The sequence below is a fragment of the Rhizomucor pusillus genome (assembly GCF_041956525.1).
Source record: "Rhizomucor pusillus strain CBS 183.67 unplaced genomic scaffold VTP01scaffold_10, whole genome shotgun sequence".
NCBI lineage: Eukaryota > Fungi > Mucoromycota > Mucoromycetes > Mucorales > Lichtheimiaceae > Rhizomucor > Rhizomucor pusillus.
Genome location: NW_027192152.1, coordinates 746,185 through 767,050, shown reverse-complemented (window position 1 = coordinate 767,050; position 20,866 = coordinate 746,185). Strand labels below are relative to the sequence as shown.

Genomic DNA, 20,866 nt, shown 5'->3' with positions numbered 1-20,866 from the left:
CGCTGGGTGAATTTTATGACATGGGGTTGTTCAAAGGTATCACTCAATACGGAAAATCGAGGTAGTTACATTGTAGCAAAGTATCGAAGGCGTCAAATTCGTTGACGTTCCTCGTAGGTGCGTCTCGGAGTCTAAAACGGTCCCTGCTCCTCCCAGGATTCCATCTTTTGGCCAGTAAGTGTCAGCAAATGTTGTAAGATTTGCGAGGTTCTCGCTGCTGTCATACCTTGCTGGAATTATATGTTGCTATTTCTAATTGGTTTGGTATTTCGTATAGAATGCAGCGATTTATTGACTGGTGAGATGCGTATCACGACGGTGTTACTCGGTTATTTTATCTGAGCCAAAAAAAAAAAAAGAAAAGAAAGCAGGCTCATTATACCATGAACGCGCTAATTTAGAAACTTACCAAACGCGCGTCAGCAGCAGCGAGTGTACGAACAGACAGGAAACGAATGTCCACCATGTTGAATGCAAATTTTACTTCGCTTACTTCTCATCAACAAGACCGTATGCTTGCACATGCACCTACCATAAGCGGCGCATTAGCAGACCACAACATTCACATGTTTTAGATCGAGCTAGATAGCTATCTCGTAATTAATTCATTCTTCACTAGTCATTTTTGAAAGCAATAATAACCCTTTCATCACATTGTTTTGAACAATGCTCTGTGGTAAAGTGAATCGCCTATGTATAACGTTCATGCTATTATTAAGGAACACCGAGAGAAAGCAAAGACTATGCTGAGCTCAGATGAGGCTGTCCAGGTGCTGCTGAGCCTATTTCCTTTGTCAAGAGTTCATACACAGTGCTACTAGGAAATAAATGATTTTATTATTATCAGTTCGTTACGTTCTCAAACAGTGCAGAGAAGCAGTGCCCCAGAGACTAGGCAATCGTCGCCTTGTTTATTGCCTTCTATGCTAATACCAGTCTCTTTGATCCACGGATTGCTCTTTTTTGGGAAATATCTTCATGCTGTCAGAGTCAGATACAAAGCCTGCTTGAGAGACTCTAGAAATTTGTTCTTCTTTATCACATCTACGCACATCTCTTCTACGTACATCTGTACCTGTATACCTATAAAATTGCTAAAATTGCAAGAGAAAGGCCACAACATTGTAATCATTGCGGAAAAATGGATCATCTGCGACGATGCAGAAAGCAATATCCTTAAATCGATAATAATATGCAACTTTTAGCATTGAAAATAGAGGAATAAACATTTGTTGACCTTTTGAAGACCTTCTGAAAAAGTATTAGAAACGGTTCGAGAACAGAGATTCAGTTTGTGCCGTAAGGTCATGAGAAAAAGTAACTTAAAACAACCGAGAGTAGTTTTTCAATCATTTTCTATGAATATAAATATGAATATTGCAAAAAATATGCATCAACGTCCAATGATAACCATTAATGATTCGTATCTGAAACTATGAATAACTTCAAGAGCACCGAAGAGAACTTCCATTGACGTTTAAGCGTGAAGAATTCTCGAGACAAGCTCGACACCGGCTTTCGACTTCAAATATTTTGATCCACCCTCACTGGAGGAGTTGCAACAATGCTCTTTATCCAGATCGATATTTATCCAGTAACCTTGTTATACAAAATCAATGAGTTTACATAAGATTGGTCGTAAAGAGTTTATTGTAGATTGTATCTAAATGAGGTTTAATGCTTGTTTTATTAAATGACGAGTATAATATAAACTTACAATAAAACCATTTAACGTCGGGCTTTGCGTTTCCAGTAGCAAAGAACCAAGAATACAAGGACGTTGAAAACGAAGTAACACAGTAAAATACCCCAGTTACGCCATTTGTGGGAGGCATCCCACTGGAAGTTGAGGGTGAAGTATTCGGTACCAGACTTGTAGCTGCAGTAACCACAGTTGCTAGTGGCATTCGGGTTCGCGATGTATCCAGGAGCACCGTAGGCGAAGAAGTTCTCCGTGTACTGGCTGCAAGTTTGACCAGGAGGCGGGTTGAAGCGGATAAGATCGTTATCGTTGCATACAACAGTAACGTGCTGAAGTTCGTTGACTGCAAGACCTTCAATGTAGTAGTGGAAAGGACCCAACCAATACATCCATGAGCTCCAGAACTTGGGCATAGCGCTGGGAGGTTGCATAAGACCGGCAAACAGGATAAGCACAGAGACGACAACAGGGTTGATGACAGCGGCCATGGTAGGAATTTCGGCAACGGAGGCAATAACGAAACCTAAAATCATTCATGCATTGTAAGCTTTTTATATTCCTTCCTTAGGGGGATTATGTTTACGTACCCAGAGTGACAGCCCAGAAGACAAAGACAACCAGCGTAATCCAGAAGTAGCCGACGGCATCTGATGTGTTCGTCAAACCAGCAGTCCAGTAGAAGCCAAACATGAAGAAGGTGCTGAAGAAAATGATGTATGGGATCTCTACAAGAATAGCAGAGAATGCGAAAGGTGCCCAGCCATAGAATCTAGAGGCGTATTCACGTCTAAAGTAAAGACGTTCTGTCATGAACTTGGGCTGGGCCAGGATAATAAGAATCATTGCCATAATGAAAGTGCTGAACAGGGCAAAGAGACGGTTCTGCATATCAGTCGATGAGGGCGACAGCTTCCAGTAAGTGAAACCAGTGATCAAAGAGGTACACATGAGAGTAACAAAGCGACCAATGTTGTACCTAAGCAACAGAAAAATGTTAGTTAATACGTACAAATAAGCTAAAGGTACGAAGATCGACTTACTCAGGTGATCTCCAGTAAGCTAGAGTCATACGCTTCAAGACAAGCCAGAATTGAGTCCAGAATGGCGTAGCATAAGTCAAGGCCTTGCGAGTAGGGTTCTTGTTTGCAGTTTGATGGATTTGCTCGAGTTCTTCTTCAAGAGCCTTTGCTTGCGGCGAGTTCTTCCAGATTTCCGACCAATCGCGAGTAGCCTTGCCAGCATTAGCAGTGCCTGCACCGACAACCTCCAAAATATATTCTGCAGGATTTGTGCTTTCACCGCACTTCGGTCCACCATTGGACTCAAAGTAATTAATCATGGTTCGAGCGTCGGGGCCAATTTCACCATAGTAAGCGGTCTTGCCACCTCGGACCAGAAGCAGCAAGTGGTCAAAGTGTTCAAAGAGAATAGCGGAAGGCTGGTGAATGGTACAGAGCACAGGCCAACCAGCGTCTGCCAACTTGCGGATGAAACGGACAATGTTGTAAGAGCTTTGAGAGTCGAGACCAGAGGTAGGTTCATCCAAGAACAAAAGCTTGGGCTTGGCGACGAGTTCCATACCAATAGTGAGACGCTTGCGTTCTTCAACAGAGATACCAAAGCCATGTTCGACATCACCGATCTGAGCATCTGCGATATCTTCCATTTCCAAAAGAGTAATAATCTGTTCGACGTAGGCGTCCTTCTCAGACTTGGGGACATCGGCATCCTGGCGCAAGTAGGCAGAGAAACGCATAGCTTCACGGACAGTAACAGCAGGCTGATGGATATCCATCTGTTCACAGTAACCAGTGATACGTTCAAAGTCCTTCATCAAAGCTTCATTGTTAAGGTAGATGCGGCCGTCGACTTTACCGATGGTCTTGCGACGAGCGAGGACATCCAACAAGGTGGTCTTACCAGCACCGGAAGAACCCATAAGAGCAGTCAAATGACCAGGCTTGACGATACCAGAGACATCGTTCAAAAGCTGCAATGGACCACCCTTGAAAGGTACGGTGTAGTTAATGTGGTGCCAGGAGAAAGTCGTACCAGTAGAAATGCTTTCCATTTGGTCGGTAATTTCCTTCTGTCTGCGACGACGTTCGTCCTCTTCTTCCATAGTACGGGGCTTGGGAGCTTTACCGGGAGCATACAGTTTAGTAAGAGTACCGCCCTTGTTGAGACCTTTGAACTCCATGAAGAAAGCACAAACGAAGGTAAAGAACAAGAAGAAAGCAACAACGACAACGAAGTCAGGAGCCCAGAGTTGGTTAGGTTCGTACGAAAGAGCAGTGCGCAGGTAGTCATCACCAATGACATAGTTTTGACCTGCTTGGCCACCCTTCATAGTGCAAGTCTTGTAGTTCCAGTCATCGTAACCTGGACCGTACGGAACGGAGTTGCCTTGACCTTCGCAAGAATACACTTGACCGTGCATTTCATTGCTAAGGATTGCTTTGTAACCATAAGCCAAAGGATTCATCCAGTAAATCCTGGATATACACTGGTTAGGACATTTGCCTACCATTACACATTACACAGTTCCAAAAAGGAAAACTTACCAGAACAGCCAAGGATGCATAGTATTATAAGGGATTTGGTAACCAATGTAGGTAACAAGGGCGATGAGCAAAATACCAGAAACCTGCGTGGCCAGGAAGAAGCTTGAAAAGATGGCACCAAATGATCTGAACAGACCATTCATCATCATACTGTGATATAGAAGCAAAATTTGCATGTGAGTAACAAAAAATTCAGCAGATATCTTTACAGTGCTTACTTAATGAAAAATAACGTAATGAAATAGGTAAAGAAACGGCCAGCGTCCAGATTTAAGCCCATCATAAAGTAGGAACAGATTTCGAACAACAGGACTAGAAAGAAATGATTGTTTTAGTACTGGATTCAGTGAGTTGCGATAAATGTTTCTGCTTACCTTGGACAACAGCGTATGGAACATCAAGAACAACCTGAGCAATGTAAAAGGCGCTTGGTCGATACATTGCAAAATGCTTGTGCTTTTCCAGAACAGGACGGCCCATCAAAAAGTTGACAAGTTCGGTTTGAGAGATGAAAGCGTTGAACAAGAGCGAGAAGAAAAGACCACCTGCGCGGGAGAAAGCGCCGGAACCAGTGAGGGGAAGGTTGTAGAAACAAGATGCCATGATAAGACTTTGAATGAGAATAGTGCCATAACGGGAGATGAGTGCAGGATAATCTTTGATGAGAAGATGGTATTGACGGATGGTAAGTGCTTTGACTTGTTGATAGAAAGATGCAGTGTATGGTTCGCCTTTGGGAGCATACTTTTGATGCTCTTCTGCAACAGCAGCCTTGAAAACCTCGGATGGTTTTTCTCTCTGGATTTCGGCTTCGTAGTCTCGCAGTTCTTCCATCATACGCTTGTAGATATCAGATTGATAGTAGCGTTCGGCGAATTCGGGTGCGTGGTGTGGAGCTGATTCTTCGCAGCCAGGTTTGTATTGACGCTCAAGAGGGTTGCAGAGACCAGTCAAGAAATCTGGCGTGGATTTGCGAGGAGGACAGTAGAAACCAAGGTCTTCAAAGTAGGCCTTAGCTTCACTGACAGGGCCAAAGTAGAGACAGTAACCTTCGTCGAGAAGAAGAACTTTATCGTATAATTCGTAAATGCTGTTGGATGCCTGGTACAATGTCGAAACAGTAGTCTTGCTGAAGATATCGGTCATGATTCGAAGAGAACGGACATAGTCAAGAGCGGATGCAGCGTCCAAACCTCTAGTTGAACAATCCCAAAGACTTCACATAATGGGTTAGAATAAGAAGAATCATTGCTATATATATGTAACATTACATACCAGATTGAGCTCTGTGTTGTCATGACTTCAGCGATAGACAAGCGCTTGCGTTCACCACCGGAAAGACCACGGACGAAGGCGTTGCCGACCATAGTGTTCATTTGCTTGGTGAGACCAAGCATGTTGCCGAGCAGGTACAAGATCTTGTTGATAAAGTCTTCTCTGGTTTCGTTCGGCAGGCGCCGACCGGGAGTCTTGTTGCGCAGCGCGAATTGGAGGGTTTGCTTGAGTGTAAGAGTGGGATAGTGCATATCTTCTTCTTCGTTGTAGATGACTTGGCCGCGGTAATACTTCGCGAATGTCTTGTGATTGATGCCGCCGTAGCTGACTTCACCGTCGATGCGGGTGAAAGCACCGCGGATGTTGGATAGAACCTTGAGCAGTGAAGTACAACCTGCGCCAGGACGACCGAGAACTAGGAGCATTTCACCGTCTCGGACGAAACCAGTCTGATCGCGAAGGATGGTCTTTTTGCTGCCTTTGATACCGATGCCAAAATACTTCCAAAACTGAATCATGTCACCAAGAGTGCTGAGGACAGTCGGGATAGTATGGGCGTCAGCACCCAGACCCTGATCAACAATGAATTATTAGCCTAGGAACTTGTCTTGATCTGTAAGCCTGTCTTACCTCGACAGTAACATTTTTCCAAATGAGACCCAAATGCTTGGGCTTCATACCGGCTTCAGACTGTTGACGCCGTTCACCGTGCAAGAAATCATCGAGGTTGAATTCTTCTGCAGCGGCTTGACCCTCTTCGAGTTTGCCTTCGTGCGTTGTCGACTTGCGGCTGATCTTTGATAGTTCACGCTTGAGTTCTTTGTACTCGCTGATGGCAGCTGCAGTAACGGAGTGAGTGGCCGGGTCAGGGGACGGAAGAAATATAGTGATTTACATACCGTCTACATCGACCGCGTTGGCATTAGGTTCACCAAAGGTGTTTGCGTTTCTAGCGTTCTCGCCGGTAATTGTTTTGTTGGACTCTGCCAACGAATGATCATCTTTCTCAGTTGGCATGTCTATTGCCAAACAAGTCGAAAGGAAGAGGTCTGATACACAGTCGCACACCCATACCTTTTTTTATATAATTTTTGTAACCTATCGGGGAAGTCGGCGAAAGCCATGTTCGGGCATCCATTTTTTTTCTCGGATACTTCTGTTGCCGATCTGTGCTGCAAATATGCTACTATGCCTGGCGGAGACAAACAACGGTTTCTAACGGGCCGCCATGAAAGGCAACGTTGGAAGTACAAAGACTCCAAAAACAGATATCAATAGGCCCTGTGTCCACAAATTCTGCCTTGTCTAGTACCCACAGCTGTCAAGCATCTCAATATTATCGAAAAGTTCTATTTAATCCGTATCTTGTGAGGTGCTGCGCCGTGTAGAATGTTTCCATCGGCTATCCGGACCGGGCGGAAACCCCAGACTTAGACTACCTGCTAACTGGCTCTCGGTGCTAAGTTTTTTCCTCGTTCAGCCAATGAATGTGGAAGAACATTCGAGAGTGCCAGTGCATTGACGCTCAGTAACCTTATTTGGCATACGCTCGATGGGCCGCAGTAGCAGCTGCTTATGGTCGGTAGCTAGATATTATCCAATCAAATGAGGCGGAAAACTTTAAGCGGTCGGAGGCGGTTTAGGCGGCGTATCACGTTATATTTGCGACGCGGTACACATTTGCACTGCATCAGTTATAGCCAGCGCGTTCGTTCAATGTTCTGATTTTCAAAGCTGATAAGCCAAGATTAATCTTGTCCGCTCACATGAAGCCAAATGCGGGCGAAGATTCCATTTCCTCGTCTGGAGGCTAAATCTTGCCGGTCCGACGATAATTGCTCATCTTTTTCATATATTGTTCTCTGTTATCATCGATAAGCTTTACAGACAGAATGATGCTGTGAATGTTACTGCTGAAGCTTGCAGCCGGAATTGCATGCAACAATTGATGCACTCAGCCGGATGCTCGAAATTTGTACATTTAAGGGGCTGCTTACCGGTACACCGATATCTCGATACAGAAGTATAGCAGCTGTAGTATGGCGTTACGGTATTATATAAGCGATATTCATGTAGTTACATATCAATGAATTCCGTCATCGGTACACTTTACAACCGGATAACATTTAGCCAATATTCCGTCTTACAGCAGCTGATCTTCCTCCCACCTTGTTTCGTGAAATTCGATTCAATCTGTTCAGTTCTCCTGCATAGTGATGAGACATCAACTCTGCACGTGCTGCGCATGTTCCCAGATATACAGGAGTTCCCTTTACTAGCCGCAGCATTGTGCTATACTAGAAGCGCATGTCTATTTGCTATTTGCAGATTGTAATCGCTATGCACATTTTCATGCCACTAGGGAAAAAAGATGTGCATTGCATTAATCTGACCAAGAAGCGGGAAATTCACTTGGCGGTGATCTGGTGCTGTCTACACACACTACCGTTACTTAAGTGTTTTTCTCGTCTGGACGCTACTTGTTCACATGTATCATCACAGCAGTTTGAATGTTGTCAATCACGAACTTATTCTTGCCTTTTAGCAGAGCTGTTTGATCCGATTAAAGTTCCTTTACCGTACGATCGCAGTTTGCGACGGATTTTCAGTGGACTTATGCGAGGTACAGTCATTGGCGCTCAAGAGAATTCTACAATTCTCTAAGACAAGCTAAAGATAGCAAGCCGGTTGAATCTCGCTCGAAGAAAAGAGGTATATCTGGAAGAGAAATGCAGTCTGGTATTGCACAGCAATAAACAAACGCGTCGTTGTAAAGTCAGGTTTCTTCCCGAACGCAAATCAAATCGACAAGAGGAGACGGCAAGTTCTCTGAATTCTCAGGACATAGAGAGCACAGCAAAAGAATTCTACGATTCATTAGAGCGAGATGCGAAGCAGGATGAAAGACTGGCGTGGATGTTGGCCGACTACAAAAGACATTTGGAGCAGACTGCAGATGCAAAAGAAGCTATTGCAGAGATGCAGGCCAGCGAACGAGATACTGCGATGCGGATATGGAAACTGGAACCAGATCAGATAATATTGCGCGGGAAATGCGGAGACAACATGGATGTAGAGTTCGAGTGTACCGGTCAGGTGGCTACCTTGCAAACGGCAGAGGTCGACCAGTTAAGAGAAATATTGCGTCATGTTCGAGAGGATGCCAACGTTAGCCTTTTTCGTCAACTTTATGAAGCAAAATTGTCACGAATTCTCACCCAGGCTTACGTCGACGATACGTTGTGGGCGTTAAATCATCGGCCTGATAGTAAAACTGACATCGACTATCAGAATGAGAGCAGCCTGTCAACAAAAGATTCGGAATCAAGAAATGACGACGTAGTCACTTTAGAGCGTATGCTCAATACTCTCTTTGCAGCGCAGAGAAGAACAAATAATACCAGCGATGCGCCCGTCAAGACGTTTACGGACGACCTGCAGACATGGATCATGCATATAGGCGGATGCCTCATTCGACTCGCATCTATCTCTGAACGAAAATTCATACTACTTCATCTTCTTCAGTTTGCGGACTCTATGCAATGGGCACGATGTTTGCTGCAATATCAATGGCAATCTCACGATCATTTTGCTGAAGAATATATCTCGGCATTGCGGCTCCTGTTTGACCGCTCGCTGCACGCTAAAGATCCCAGGTGGTTAGAAGACGACTATTTATTAGCACTGGATCAGATGGCTATCGTAAACGTATACGAGAACATACTCGATGATCTAAAAGGGAACGGCAATGATGTAAATAATCTTGAAAAGATCTTTACCTTCTCCAACGAATTGCTCTCCGTCCTAAGTCTCGGAGTCCTGACGTTTCAGCAAGGAAACTTTTCCACTGCTTTTAAACGATTGGCACAAACAACCAGCAAAATATCACACATATTAGCAGAATCGTTCACGCAGCAAACTTTACAAGCAAAGCAGCAATATCAACATGATTTCGATCATACTATCCGGCTTGTGGTTGATATATACTTGGAGGCCGATTGCTCCAGCGCATGGCATTTTTTACCTTCACTACCTTTTCAAGCCATGTCCGTGCATTCCCTGTGGAAGCTGACGCTGACGCTGCTGCGCATATCGAACGAACAAGAGCCGCTGCCATTGGAGGACGTATTGAAAGATTTCCCAGACGTATCTGAATTTCTGCAGTTTTTATCCAAGGATCAGGTCCAGGGCATCTTTACGCTGAGCTGTCTGACCAGTATCGTCACTAGCTTACCAATTGGCGCTGGAGATGTCACACAAAACGCAGACAAAAGCTTTGCTGCTTCAACCATCGCAGTCATCGCCCATACACTATTCAACGTGGCATTTGTCGACGAAAATCTTCGAGATACTTACTACAAGGATGTAAGAGATAACTTTGGACCGATATGTGCATGTCACCCGTTCGTCATATCACTGCTTTTACGATGGACGTCCGATCATTTTTCTCAAATGGAAGGAATGGCTTTATATCTCTTCCGATCGCTTCCGCTAGAAAAATGGAAAGTCCTCAAGGAAGACCTTCTTTTACTACATCCATTGCTATGCGAAAGCCCAGTGAACAGCTTAGGCGCAACCTTCGCAAGGTACCTCATTGAAAATATTAATTTTGGATACAGCGAGGAACGAGACGCATCAATATCCAAATCTCAATCCTGGAGCGACAGACGTTCGCCTTTTGTGCGCTATGAGATCCACGAAGAAATGGCCTTCCTTTTGCTAGATGCTGCACAGCGCATACAACCTTTACCCGATTCAGATAGCAATCTCAAGGGAAGCGTCGCTTCAGCAATCTCGTCTTTGCTACCAAACACCACCACCTTCTTGTCAGCAGCCGCCGCCAAAGCAGCAACGTTGAGAACGAGTATGGTCGATATACCAGAAGCCCGCGAATTCATCGACTGGATTTGGAATATTACATTAAGGCTCAAACTATACGATTGTCCAATATCGAGTCGCGCATCAGACATTGAAAAGACGGTCTCGGCGAGTTTTCTAAAGGACATGTTACAGCATTCAACGGATACCATAGCTTCCCATGCTTCGCTGCTAGTTTACATTTGCTTCATGTTATCTCCAACCAGCCGACATTTTTTGCGTTTCGAAAGCGCAGATGGATGGGGCAAGATGTTCCTAGTGCTCAAAAGAGGAAAGGCCGAGGCAGTGCTTCGTATGTTTGCCGAGATAGTTCCAGCTTTTGTATATATGCATGGGGATGATTTTTTCAACGATCCAAGCTTGGCAAACTTTTTGCGGCAGATGGTCAATTTGAAGGCGGACCCCATGCTGACTGATGGAGCTTTGTCGTTGCAAGAAAGGCGCACTTTATTTGGAGAAAAGCTCAACGGTGTCTCAATGACCGTGCTCTCACACGTCTGGCACGGTAATTTTATCGATTCGGTTAGCAACATGATGGACGATAAAGGTCACGGCTTCTCATACCGGGACTTGATCCTCCATTCGTGGCTCAAGACTTTATTCATGAAACAGGAGTGGATGTGGAGCGAGCATTATGTCAAAATTATGGATAGTTTGTGCATGGCAGCATTTTGCCTTTCTCGCCATCAGTTAATCCAAGAAATGTTACGACGAGAGCAATCAAAGTTGGAGAAAAGTAAACATCAAGACTCCTCGTCCTCCTCGTCCTCGCCAAATCTCGGACCTGCTGGCGGACAATCGCGGAATCCTCTTCGCTTCATCAAGACTATGCTCCCTGATACTGCCTATAAGAGCCTTTTGGCTGGCGAATGGTCGCTGATGTCTCTTACAGCGAATAACATTTTCAAGACTGCTGGTGTCGAGCAAAGTTCGCTGTGGTTTGCATTTTACACCTTGTTGATGGAAACTGCAGACGAAAGAGAGATAAGACAATCGCTGCAAGTCTACCTGGCTGGAAAGGATCTCTCAAATGGAGATGTAAATATCGATCCTTTTCTGGCGGATCTGGAGAAACCGATCGACTTTTTGTGCATATACCGATGGTTGCAACATATCCTAACATGTCCACCGGAGCATCCCCTGTTGCCTGCATATCTCCAGATGTTCTTCAGTCTCTACTTCAGCTGCATACAGACACAGAAAAAACGCCTAGTTCTCGGCCCGTTATTTTTTGAAAAGAAACACGACCTACTCTCGAAGCTACGGGATCGGATTGCGTTTTTGCAATCTGTGCATGGACAAAAATGCACCGAAGAGAAGGACACTGAATCAGGCCACGGAAAATTGCGACGACTCTATTATGCCATGTGGCTATGGCTAGGCAACGCAGACTTGGAGAATGCTGACTTCGATGTTGACAGCTTACCTGCTTACTATTATCCAGAAAAATTGCAAGCTTGCCGTACATCTGAAATCCTAACAAAGCTGCAAGAACAGCCTGCACAGTTTTTCGAGAACATATGGGTTGCCGGGCGAAAAGCTTTGGAGAATGAATTTTGTAATTACGTCTGGATTGGAGCGGAAAAGTTTCAGTGCATAGGAGAGGTATCACAACAACGAGAGCAGTGCGATAGTAAAAAGTCGTCATCGTCCGTGAAAAAGCGCAAAGCACCTACCACGAATCAGGTGGCAGCGTTGCCGCATTTACAACTAACTAGACCGGCGCAGACGCCTTCAGCTGAAGACCTTGTATCGTCACCCCCAGAAGACTTGCTCGGTTCTATGATAGGCACCATGAAATATCATGCGCTATGTTTCCAAAATCACGTTGACGTATTGACGAAACTGGACCAAGAATACCTTCAACACTTGACGAAGCTTTTCGTGTGCAAACCGGTTATTGAACAGATCAAAGCTTCATGCGCAAAAGGAAACAAGGGCTGCAAGAAGCTTGCACGTTGGGAAACGACTGTTCAGCATGCTCAGCAAGATCCGGCTGTAAAACAGCTTATTGACGACAATCGATACCGAGCCGAAGCTGTAATATGTACGGCAGTGGATGCGCGGATCTGTATCCAGTCCATGTTGCTGTATCGATTGATGGATGCTATCGAAAGAGAGTCCAAGAATTCAAAGAGACGTCAGGTTCTCATCGACAAAGCTTGGGACTGCCTATCACATGCATTACAGAATCTAAAGACAGAGCTCGAATACTTTCCACCAGTGCAAAATATTCTGCACCGAATCGGCCAAACATTATGCGGATTTATTGGTCAGGAGAGGAAGTACTTGGACAAGTTTCTTTCCATGCTCGAAAACATGGATGCATCTCCTCGATATATACGCAATATATTTCAACCGCATGCTGATTTCAAACAGTTGGTCAAAACATACAGCCGCGTATGTCAGCTCCATAGCCAGCAGCAACTCGATCTCCTTCCAAACTTTGACATGGTCGCCTGGGCGCAGAGTCCTTTTGCAACAGACCAATCACGAAACAATTTCTACCACCAAAACTTCTTGACACTAAAGCAATGCATCGAAAAGAGAGTTAACGAGCAACTTACTTTGGAACACTTCAAACTTGCTCTATCGTTAATGAATGCAGCCGACAATACATCAGACAGGCTGAACGTATTGGAACGTCTTTTGAACCTGTTGGAGAACACGCAGACATCGGTCAAACGCAGTCATGACCAGAGATCACAACTCGTAGATGCATATATTGTTAGTCTCGGTGGACTGGATCACTCGGTTGTCACGTCAAAGTTGCAAACGGATGATCGGATGCAGCTTGATAACTTGCCACAGCAAGAAATTGTGCCAATGCTGGATCTGCTTGGTGCAAAGTTGGATCAGCTGAAGCAATCACCAACCGATGTGATCGGCAGTTCCAACGCAGCAGCTCTCCGTACTTTGATAGTACATTTATTATGCGATGTGCGTTTGGAAAATCTGGACAAGGACCTTGTCAGCTTCTACTGGCGGAATTTATGCCGCTGTTATCATCCATGGCTACTCGAAGAAGAGCAAGAAGAAAGTGAGTGTGCAATTATCTATCATCATCTTGTTCGACGGCGACTTGGAAGTTTGCACAGTGAGCAACATCGATCAAAACTGCTTCATTTGATATTTGCATTCTATCATGACGAGTTACTGCGGTCTCGGCACAGTGGGGCCTGGTTGACCATGTATGCAAAAGCAGTTTGTGCGCTAGATTGGAGCGACCTTGAAATGTCACGGCAGCAGCTTGAACGTGTACGCCAAACATACGGACTGCTCTCGGCGCAGCGACAAGATACAGACCAGAAAAAGATACAATACCTGATATTTATTCTTCAGATCTTATCAAGACGGATACAAGGTGGCAAACAGTTCCAATTCGATAGGGACCAAACGTTCAGCTATACCTTGATCCTTTTCATTTTTGCGGAAGAAAGCGATGAATTATGGCACGATCAAACCAAGCGACTGGAGGAACTGCAGTTGCTAAAGAGTCCTGTAACAGATCTTTTCTCAAGTCTCGATACAGAGCAAGCAGAGTCAATTGTGAACAACGGTCTTTGGCGGTCATGGATGACCCCGATACCCAGCCCATCTACAGAACCCGATACTCCCTTGTCAATAGTTATCCAATGGGTGCAAGAAATGGCTGGTTTCAACTATCCCTCCAGCTCTGTTAAACGCAGACGCATATTTAGCGATTACATTGCGACATTGCTCTCAGCATGCAGTGAAACGCCAGTTTCAGTCGAGGAAGAATGGATCGTATATTTATACGATACTATCAACGAGTACGCAGTATCCAAAGACACTGATGAACTTGGAAGCACGTTCCAAAATTTGTTTGCTATTATCGAAAAATGGGACAACATCCAAAACATTTTCTTGCCAAAGATCAAGGAGAGCAAAGTAGCTACAGTGACTGCAGTTTTTGGAGCCGTGGCAGGTCCATCGGTTAGTGCATCGAGAGTTGCTGTCCTTGAAAGCTGTTTGGAACGCTGCACATTGCAATCCAAAGGAGGGATAGAATGGGAAAACTTTGGACGTTTGCTTTGGCAGTCCAAGGCGGACACCACCTTGCTGCTCCAACGTTGCATGGAGCAATCTGCGAACCTGACTATCCGTGCATATGCTCAGCTCAAGTACGAAGACACAAAGGGCAACATCCAGCAACTTGTAGGCTTGGTCGAAGAGCTCGCTGCAGTTATATCCATTGCGCAACCGACCCGAAGCACCGTCTACTTGGTCCAATTCTTCGCAGCATTGTTCCGCGAAGCACAGCAGGATGAAAAGCATATGCTCGCATGCATTGTCTCGTTGTCAAAGACGGCAAGCAGATGGAAGAAGGCAAAGCACCAGCAATCCGTCGGTCTGGGCGCAGATTGGCACGTGTTTGTTTCGCTGTTGGATGCTTTCCTTGGAGTACGACTAGAATCGCAAGGTGTAATGAGTCCCGGCACCAAGGAAAACGGCTGGATGGGGAGCTTGGATGCATTGGAGGTCGACAAGCAATACCATGATTTTAAAGATACCATCACAGACGGTCGAACTGTTATCAATGACTTGGATCATTGGAGTATTTGGAAATTAGAAGAAGCGCTTTTGAAGTTTGCCCGTCCGTTACTTGAATAACTTATGAACGATTAAAAATATTAATAATATATGTCAAGAAAGAAGATGTACAAGAGATTGTTTTAATGTACTGTGACGGGGAAGAAGAAAAGTGATAAAAAAGGAACATAATAGAGACTCTATTGTTGCTCTGCCCCGACCAATTCCTTGCCCATCTTCTTGTCCAGTCGGCAGATCGGGTATTCCTTGATCATGGCAAGGTTGACCTTGTGGCCCAAAAGGTCACGGATGTTGGAGATGCCATATTTGACCATAGTAGGTCGTTCCAAACCGAGACCCCACGCAATGACACGCACATCGGGAGGTAAGCCCAAGGGCAACAGCATTTCTGGTCGGAACATGCCCGAGTTACCAATTTCTACCCATTTCTTAAGTCCTTCGTGGTATGAGAAGATTTCCATGCTAGGTTCGGTGTAAGGGTTATAAGTAGGTTTGAAACGAATTTTTTCCATGCCCATCTTTTTGAAAAACACATCCATAAAGCCGATCAAGTCACCCAATGTGAGGTTCTTGTCGGCGATAACACCTTCAATCTGGTGGAATTCAGCCAGGTGAGTGGCGTCAACGGATTCATTGCGGAAAACTCGGTCGATAGAGAAGTATTTAGCAGGTCGGAATTCGCCCAACTCTTTGGTCTTTTGAGCGAGCTTGTAGAGCATGTACGAGCTGACGGCAGTGGTGTGAGTACGAAGTAAGAGTTTGCCGGCATCGTCTTCTTTCCAAACATAGTTGTATCCAGTTGATCCGGTATCGCCGCCGTTTTCGTGGGTCACTTTGATGCGTTCCATCAAGTCGCGAGGGAAACGGTCGGTAGAGGCGGGGTCTATATGCATGACATAAATATACGATTCAGTATTTGCAAGTCAAGTCAAATCCATTCGCATTCTGACCTTTCAAGAAGAACGTATCGTGGGCATCGCGTGCAGGATGCTGTTGTGGTTGGAAAAGAGCGTCAAAGTTCCAGAAGCTGGACTCAGCAAAGCAGTTGGTGGGCATTTCCTCGAAACCCATTTCAAAGAAGATTTCACGGAATTCTTGTCGTACTTTCATAAGCGGATGAAGATGTCCTCCTGCTGGCGGTACACCGACGGCATCAAAGTTGTATTTCTTAAAGGTGGCAGTAGACCACTCGCCGCTGTACATTCGAAAATCAGCGTCAAGCTCTACTCTGCAACCACCGATGTAACTTCAATCCTACCTCTGCAGCATTTCATACGTCAAGTCGGTGGCCTCCTTTTTGATTTCAAGAGAGAATTGAGGTCCCTTGGTGACCTTGTAAGTGGTGATTTTTCTGGATACTTTTCGTGAATCGTTTGGAAATTACAACGTAGCTAAGTATCACTTACTGCTTCTCACAGAGCTTTCGCTTCTTCAAGTCAGCCAAGACTTTAGCATCCTTGAGCGTGGAGGTTTCTGCAATTTCCTTTAAATCCTTTTGCGTTTGATCAACAATAGAGTCGACAAGTCGAACAAGGTTGGAGCCTTTCTTTGCGATCCACTTGTTCTTGAAAGCCTTGCCCTGACCGATCTTTGCCGAATCACCAAGGATTGCCTAATTATTAGAAAATATAACATGAGTCATCGTTCAAACTATTGTGTAGCCAATACTTTTATTCTGCTTATGAACTCTTCATACCTGAATTTCGCTCATGGCGATACCTTCTTCACCTGGTGGGATTGCCTCAAAGACACGAGCTTCGTGGCTACCAAGTTCGGCAACTTGTAGTCCTTCCTCGGTCAGTTTCCAGGTCTCACGTTCAATAGGCTCGTAGTCAACCATCTAAGCCAGCGATAACCGAACATTGACACGTCAACAATATGTTCTCTCTTTCTGTGTACATGCGAATGCTGTCAAATGTCGGGTATAGAGCTCTATCTACCTCTTTGGATTTCAAGCTGTTGAGTACACCGAGAAGCGAGAGCTGGTTCAAGTCGTCGCCGTTGACGGCCTTCAAGTCTTTGCTGTCCGCAATGACATTGTCGCGGTCCAAGGTGGTAAGCACCAGAGTCTGCAATTCTTCAGCGGTGGCCATTGGGAGGGTCCGGTTGGTTGTCCGTCAAGAAAGGGGAGAGGAGGGGAGATTTTGACCAGTTCTCGCTCAGCCACTGAATGTGTCATGCTCTGTTGCGACCTGTCTGCATTTGGAGGATGTGCAGCAAGGTTTGGTTTTCTGTATTACTGCATGTTTTAGTGCACGACGGATCCGAGTTCATGGGGATGCGCTCCTTTTTCCCTTTTGACCCTCTATGCTTCTCCACGCAACCTACAACCAAACGGGCGATTTTAATACTCGATGGACTATCCTTCTCTACGGAACATACATCCTCATAGCGACCGTTGCAGTGATCGTCTCCTATTTTGCCAATCATGAGTACCAGAACTGCTCTAATACACTCAACACTGTATACGACGAGCGACAATGCGAACCCCTTCAAATGATGTCAGGGCAATACATGTTCTCTCAGCGATGGACGTATTACCTCTTGGATAACGTTAACTATACCCAACAACCCATCACAAATTGCCGCTCTGACATGCAGAACGGAACTACGCTAATGTTTTTCCAAACCCCGTTTGTACCTTATGTCAAATACAATATTACGCTCAACTGCGATCATGGTTTCAACTTGCAAGTCGTAAACAACAATCTGTGGAGCGTATACATGTTTTTGCGCGACCAAGTTGACAGCGTCCGGAAAAATTACAAGTGTTCCATCCATAATGCTCTGTGCTGCAGTGATTCAAGCAATACCACATGTAGTTACAATTGTACTAGTTCGGGCGAGGATATAATTGGATTTCAGATCAAGGACCCCGCGGCGACGAACGCAAACATCTACTCTGCTTCTCGGCAGTGTCACACGTATCTTATGAAAAACATATCGGATGCACTCGGCAAGATAGTCGAGGCTGATGCAACACAAATCCACATCGACGCCAACTTTAAATGTTACGAATGCGTCACTGTAAAGAGGGAAGGATGGTCGTTACTCTGGCTTATGGTCGTTGGATGCATCTCTATCGTCTCTCTGGCAGTCAGGGTATCTGCATTCGTTGCAAAGTACTTTTATTTAAAAGCGATAGAATATAATGAAATAAATAAAGAATCAACGTTGCTGAAGGCCTAAAGAACCTGCAGACCTAGTCTGGGTTGCAACCCAAAAATCACGAGCGCGGTGTGATGCGAAAGGCGTGCGTCACTTTCCAGATTTGATCATACATACTTGATTTGTTTGTTTGTTTGATCTTCCTTGCGACCCTACTCTAAAGCCGAATAGCAACGACTTTTTCTCTCATTCAAAACATACATCGACTCTTTAGATTCCCTGCATTCACTCATACCTCTTAATTCAACATGCTTCAAAACACAGAACCAAGGAAAAGAAAAGCAACACCGGCAGAATCTCCTAAACCGACAGGAACACGACGAATAAGCAAGATTACACGGCCAGCACCTACGGTTGCCACAACAAAAGCAGTGACTGCTCGGGCGGCTGCCATTCGCGCCAATGCAAACCAGTCCTCCTCCTCGTCTTCAATGACTCCTAAACGGAAACCCGCCACGAAACCATCAAGTACTAGCAGTAGCAGCAGCAGCAGCCAACCAAAAGCACGACCCGCGTGGGATATCAGGGTACAGCGTTGGAGCTTCACTTGTATATATTACGGTGATACTGATACCAAATAATCGTTCTATCAGGGTCGAATTAAAGATATGGAAGCAGTTTTGAAAAAGAATGACGCACAGTGTATGTATTCAACGAAAGACGGTTAAATATGGTTTGCTAAAATATACGCTCCACGCAACGATGTAAATCTAGTGAACGAATTAAAAGAACGATCAGATGGATTAAAAGCAACAGCGGATGAAAAAGATGTCGAAATCCAAGAAGTTATACGGCAAATTGCTGAAGCAAAAGCTAATCTTCAGGTAACAATGAGCAGCATCCAATTTCGATGTAATACCTTGTGATGTTGATTTTTAACTTGAATACGTTAGGAAACGGAGAGGCGAAATGCTCAGGAGATTGAAGATTTGAAGGCACAGCAACGAATCCAAGTACAAGAATTAGAAGATGATAAATTGATATACAGTCGACAAATCAAGTCTCTCGAGATGGATTTGAGCCAGTTAAAACGCAAGCTTGAAGATATCGAAAACAGAACAAAACAAAAGGCTGCAGAGAACGACACTCTAAGAGTAAGCGACAACTAATTTTTGGTTACGAAGAGTTAATTTAATCTATCAACCTTGCTGCAGACCACAGTGCAAAAGACGTCCGAGTCCTTCAAAGAAATCGAAAACCAAATGCATACAATGAAACTTAAAATACAGGTAAGCACGAACAAGTTTGATGAATATACATTAGCTTATCTTAAAATTTATAGAAAACGGACGAAGTCTTTGCGCAACGACATAAACGAATTGAGGCACTGGAGATCGAGTTGGAGAATGCAAAAGCACAACGAGATAGTATGCGAAAAAAGGTGGAAGATGAAAATCTTGTACATCGAAGACTGGAGGAAACTGTGCGAGAGTTGGAGTCACGAAAATGATACAATTAAAGAAGATTATCCATGTTTTTGATGTCATATCCATATGAACCTTGTCCAAAGTACACGGAAAATCTATGGATACCCATCTTGCGGCTAACATACCCGTTTCGGGAGAATAGGTTTATCACCCATTCAGATTGAGATGTGCAAGCAGACAGTTCAATTTGCTGCAGCTGCTGCATGTTAACTAGTTCTTTCTGATTGGCAGAACAGCCATGTCGGGATACGAGGCTAGCGTGATTATGCCACCAGTAGGCCAATGGCAGCGTATCCCTTTGTTACTTAAAGAGCCTGCGACACGCATTAGTTTGGAAGATACAATCAAACTCTTCCTGAAAGGCACCAACATCATTTTTCGAAACATATTACCTTGATTCAGAATAATGTAGCTATACAACCACGGAAATTCTTCTCTGTATCGTGTGTAGGCAGCAGTGGCATGGTCAATAAAACCGAGCATAGGAACGCTTAATCCAAATTTTGAAGGCCTTTCTAGAACCGAGGAAGAAGAAGATTGAATAAAGAGGAGAAGTAGCTATACAGTTTATTTTTCGTTGTTCGGTATGCGCCTTATATTATGTGACATATTCTAGTCCGTTGACTGTTCTATTTGCGGTCTTGGATGGAAATACCATGCGGTAACCATCCAAAGTGAGCGCTGTGAAATCCATAATGTCATATTATCAGCAAGCAATCTTCGTCAATGTTTCACGTAACGAGGTGTAATAGCTTTGCATTTGTTTTCAATAGACTGTTGCTGCGTTATTCTCGCTGTTTGATGTCACAGTCAAACTCTCTGACAGATATTTAACATCTTCCACGACAACAATAAAAGTACATAACTGGTCTCAAAAGCAGCTAGGCATCACTCTGTCCCTGGTATGCATACTGAACCTGTGTTTTGCAGGAAGGCTGCTCGGATAAAATAATAGTAACACCGTCGTGATACGCATCTCACCAGTCAATAAATCGCTGCATTCTATACGAAATACCAAACCAATCAGAAATAACAACATATAATTCCAGCAAGGTATGACAGCAGCGAGAACCTCGCAAATCTTACAACATTTGCTGACACTTACTGGCCAAAAGATGGAATCCTGGGAGGAGCAGGGACCGTTTTAGACTCCGAGACGCACCTACGAGGAACGTCAACGAATTTGACGCCTTCGATACTTTGCTACAATGTAACTACCTCGATTTTCCGTATTGAGTGATACCTTTGAAAGCCCCATGTCATAACATTCGCCCAGC

At 44.6% G+C, this 20,866-nt stretch overlaps 5 protein-coding genes across 5 annotated transcripts; 3 read left to right on the top strand and 2 right to left on the bottom strand.

The window, feature by feature from the left end:
- Window positions 1-1,728: 1,728 nt before the first annotated feature.
- On the bottom strand, window positions 1,729-6,558 carry VTP01DRAFT_1304 (uncharacterized protein; the record flags this gene model as incomplete). Its single annotated transcript, XM_069379640.1, has 9 exons — window positions 1,729-2,225; window positions 2,290-2,678; window positions 2,743-4,197; window positions 4,267-4,416; window positions 4,485-4,578; window positions 4,641-5,482; window positions 5,542-6,113; window positions 6,172-6,380; window positions 6,441-6,558. 9 exons carry the CDS (start codon window positions 6,556-6,558, stop codon window positions 1,729-1,731), a joined length of 4,326 nt encoding a protein of 1,441 aa, XP_069238712.1.
- A 1,899-nt stretch (window positions 6,559-8,457) lies between these two features.
- On the top strand, window positions 8,458-15,054 carry VTP01DRAFT_1303 (uncharacterized protein; the record flags this gene model as incomplete). Its single annotated transcript, XM_069379639.1, has 1 exon — window positions 8,458-15,054. One exon carries the CDS (start codon window positions 8,458-8,460, stop codon window positions 15,052-15,054), a length of 6,597 nt encoding a protein of 2,198 aa, XP_069238711.1.
- A 119-nt stretch (window positions 15,055-15,173) lies between these two features.
- Window positions 15,174-17,087, bottom strand: VTP01DRAFT_1302 (uncharacterized protein; the record flags this gene model as incomplete). The annotated part of the gene is made up of 6 exons (XM_069379638.1): window positions 15,174-15,877; window positions 15,945-16,189; window positions 16,253-16,345; window positions 16,401-16,606; window positions 16,691-16,834; window positions 16,935-17,087. The coding sequence occupies 6 exons, from the start codon at window positions 17,085-17,087 to the stop codon at window positions 15,174-15,176; spliced, it is 1,545 nt and encodes a 514-aa protein (XP_069238710.1).
- Window positions 17,088-17,301: 214 nt separating this feature from the next.
- On the top strand, window positions 17,302-18,183 carry VTP01DRAFT_1301 (uncharacterized protein; the record flags this gene model as incomplete). Its single annotated transcript, XM_069379637.1, has 1 exon — window positions 17,302-18,183. The coding sequence occupies one exon, from the start codon at window positions 17,302-17,304 to the stop codon at window positions 18,181-18,183; it is 882 nt and encodes a 293-aa protein (XP_069238709.1).
- A 227-nt stretch (window positions 18,184-18,410) lies between these two features.
- Window positions 18,411-19,612, top strand: VTP01DRAFT_1300 (uncharacterized protein; the record flags this gene model as incomplete). Its single annotated transcript, XM_069379636.1, has 6 exons — window positions 18,411-18,689; window positions 18,756-18,804; window positions 18,877-18,986; window positions 19,056-19,256; window positions 19,317-19,391; window positions 19,445-19,612. The coding sequence occupies 6 exons, from the start codon at window positions 18,411-18,413 to the stop codon at window positions 19,610-19,612; spliced, it is 882 nt and encodes a 293-aa protein (XP_069238708.1).
- Window positions 19,613-20,866: the final 1,254 nt, after the last annotated feature.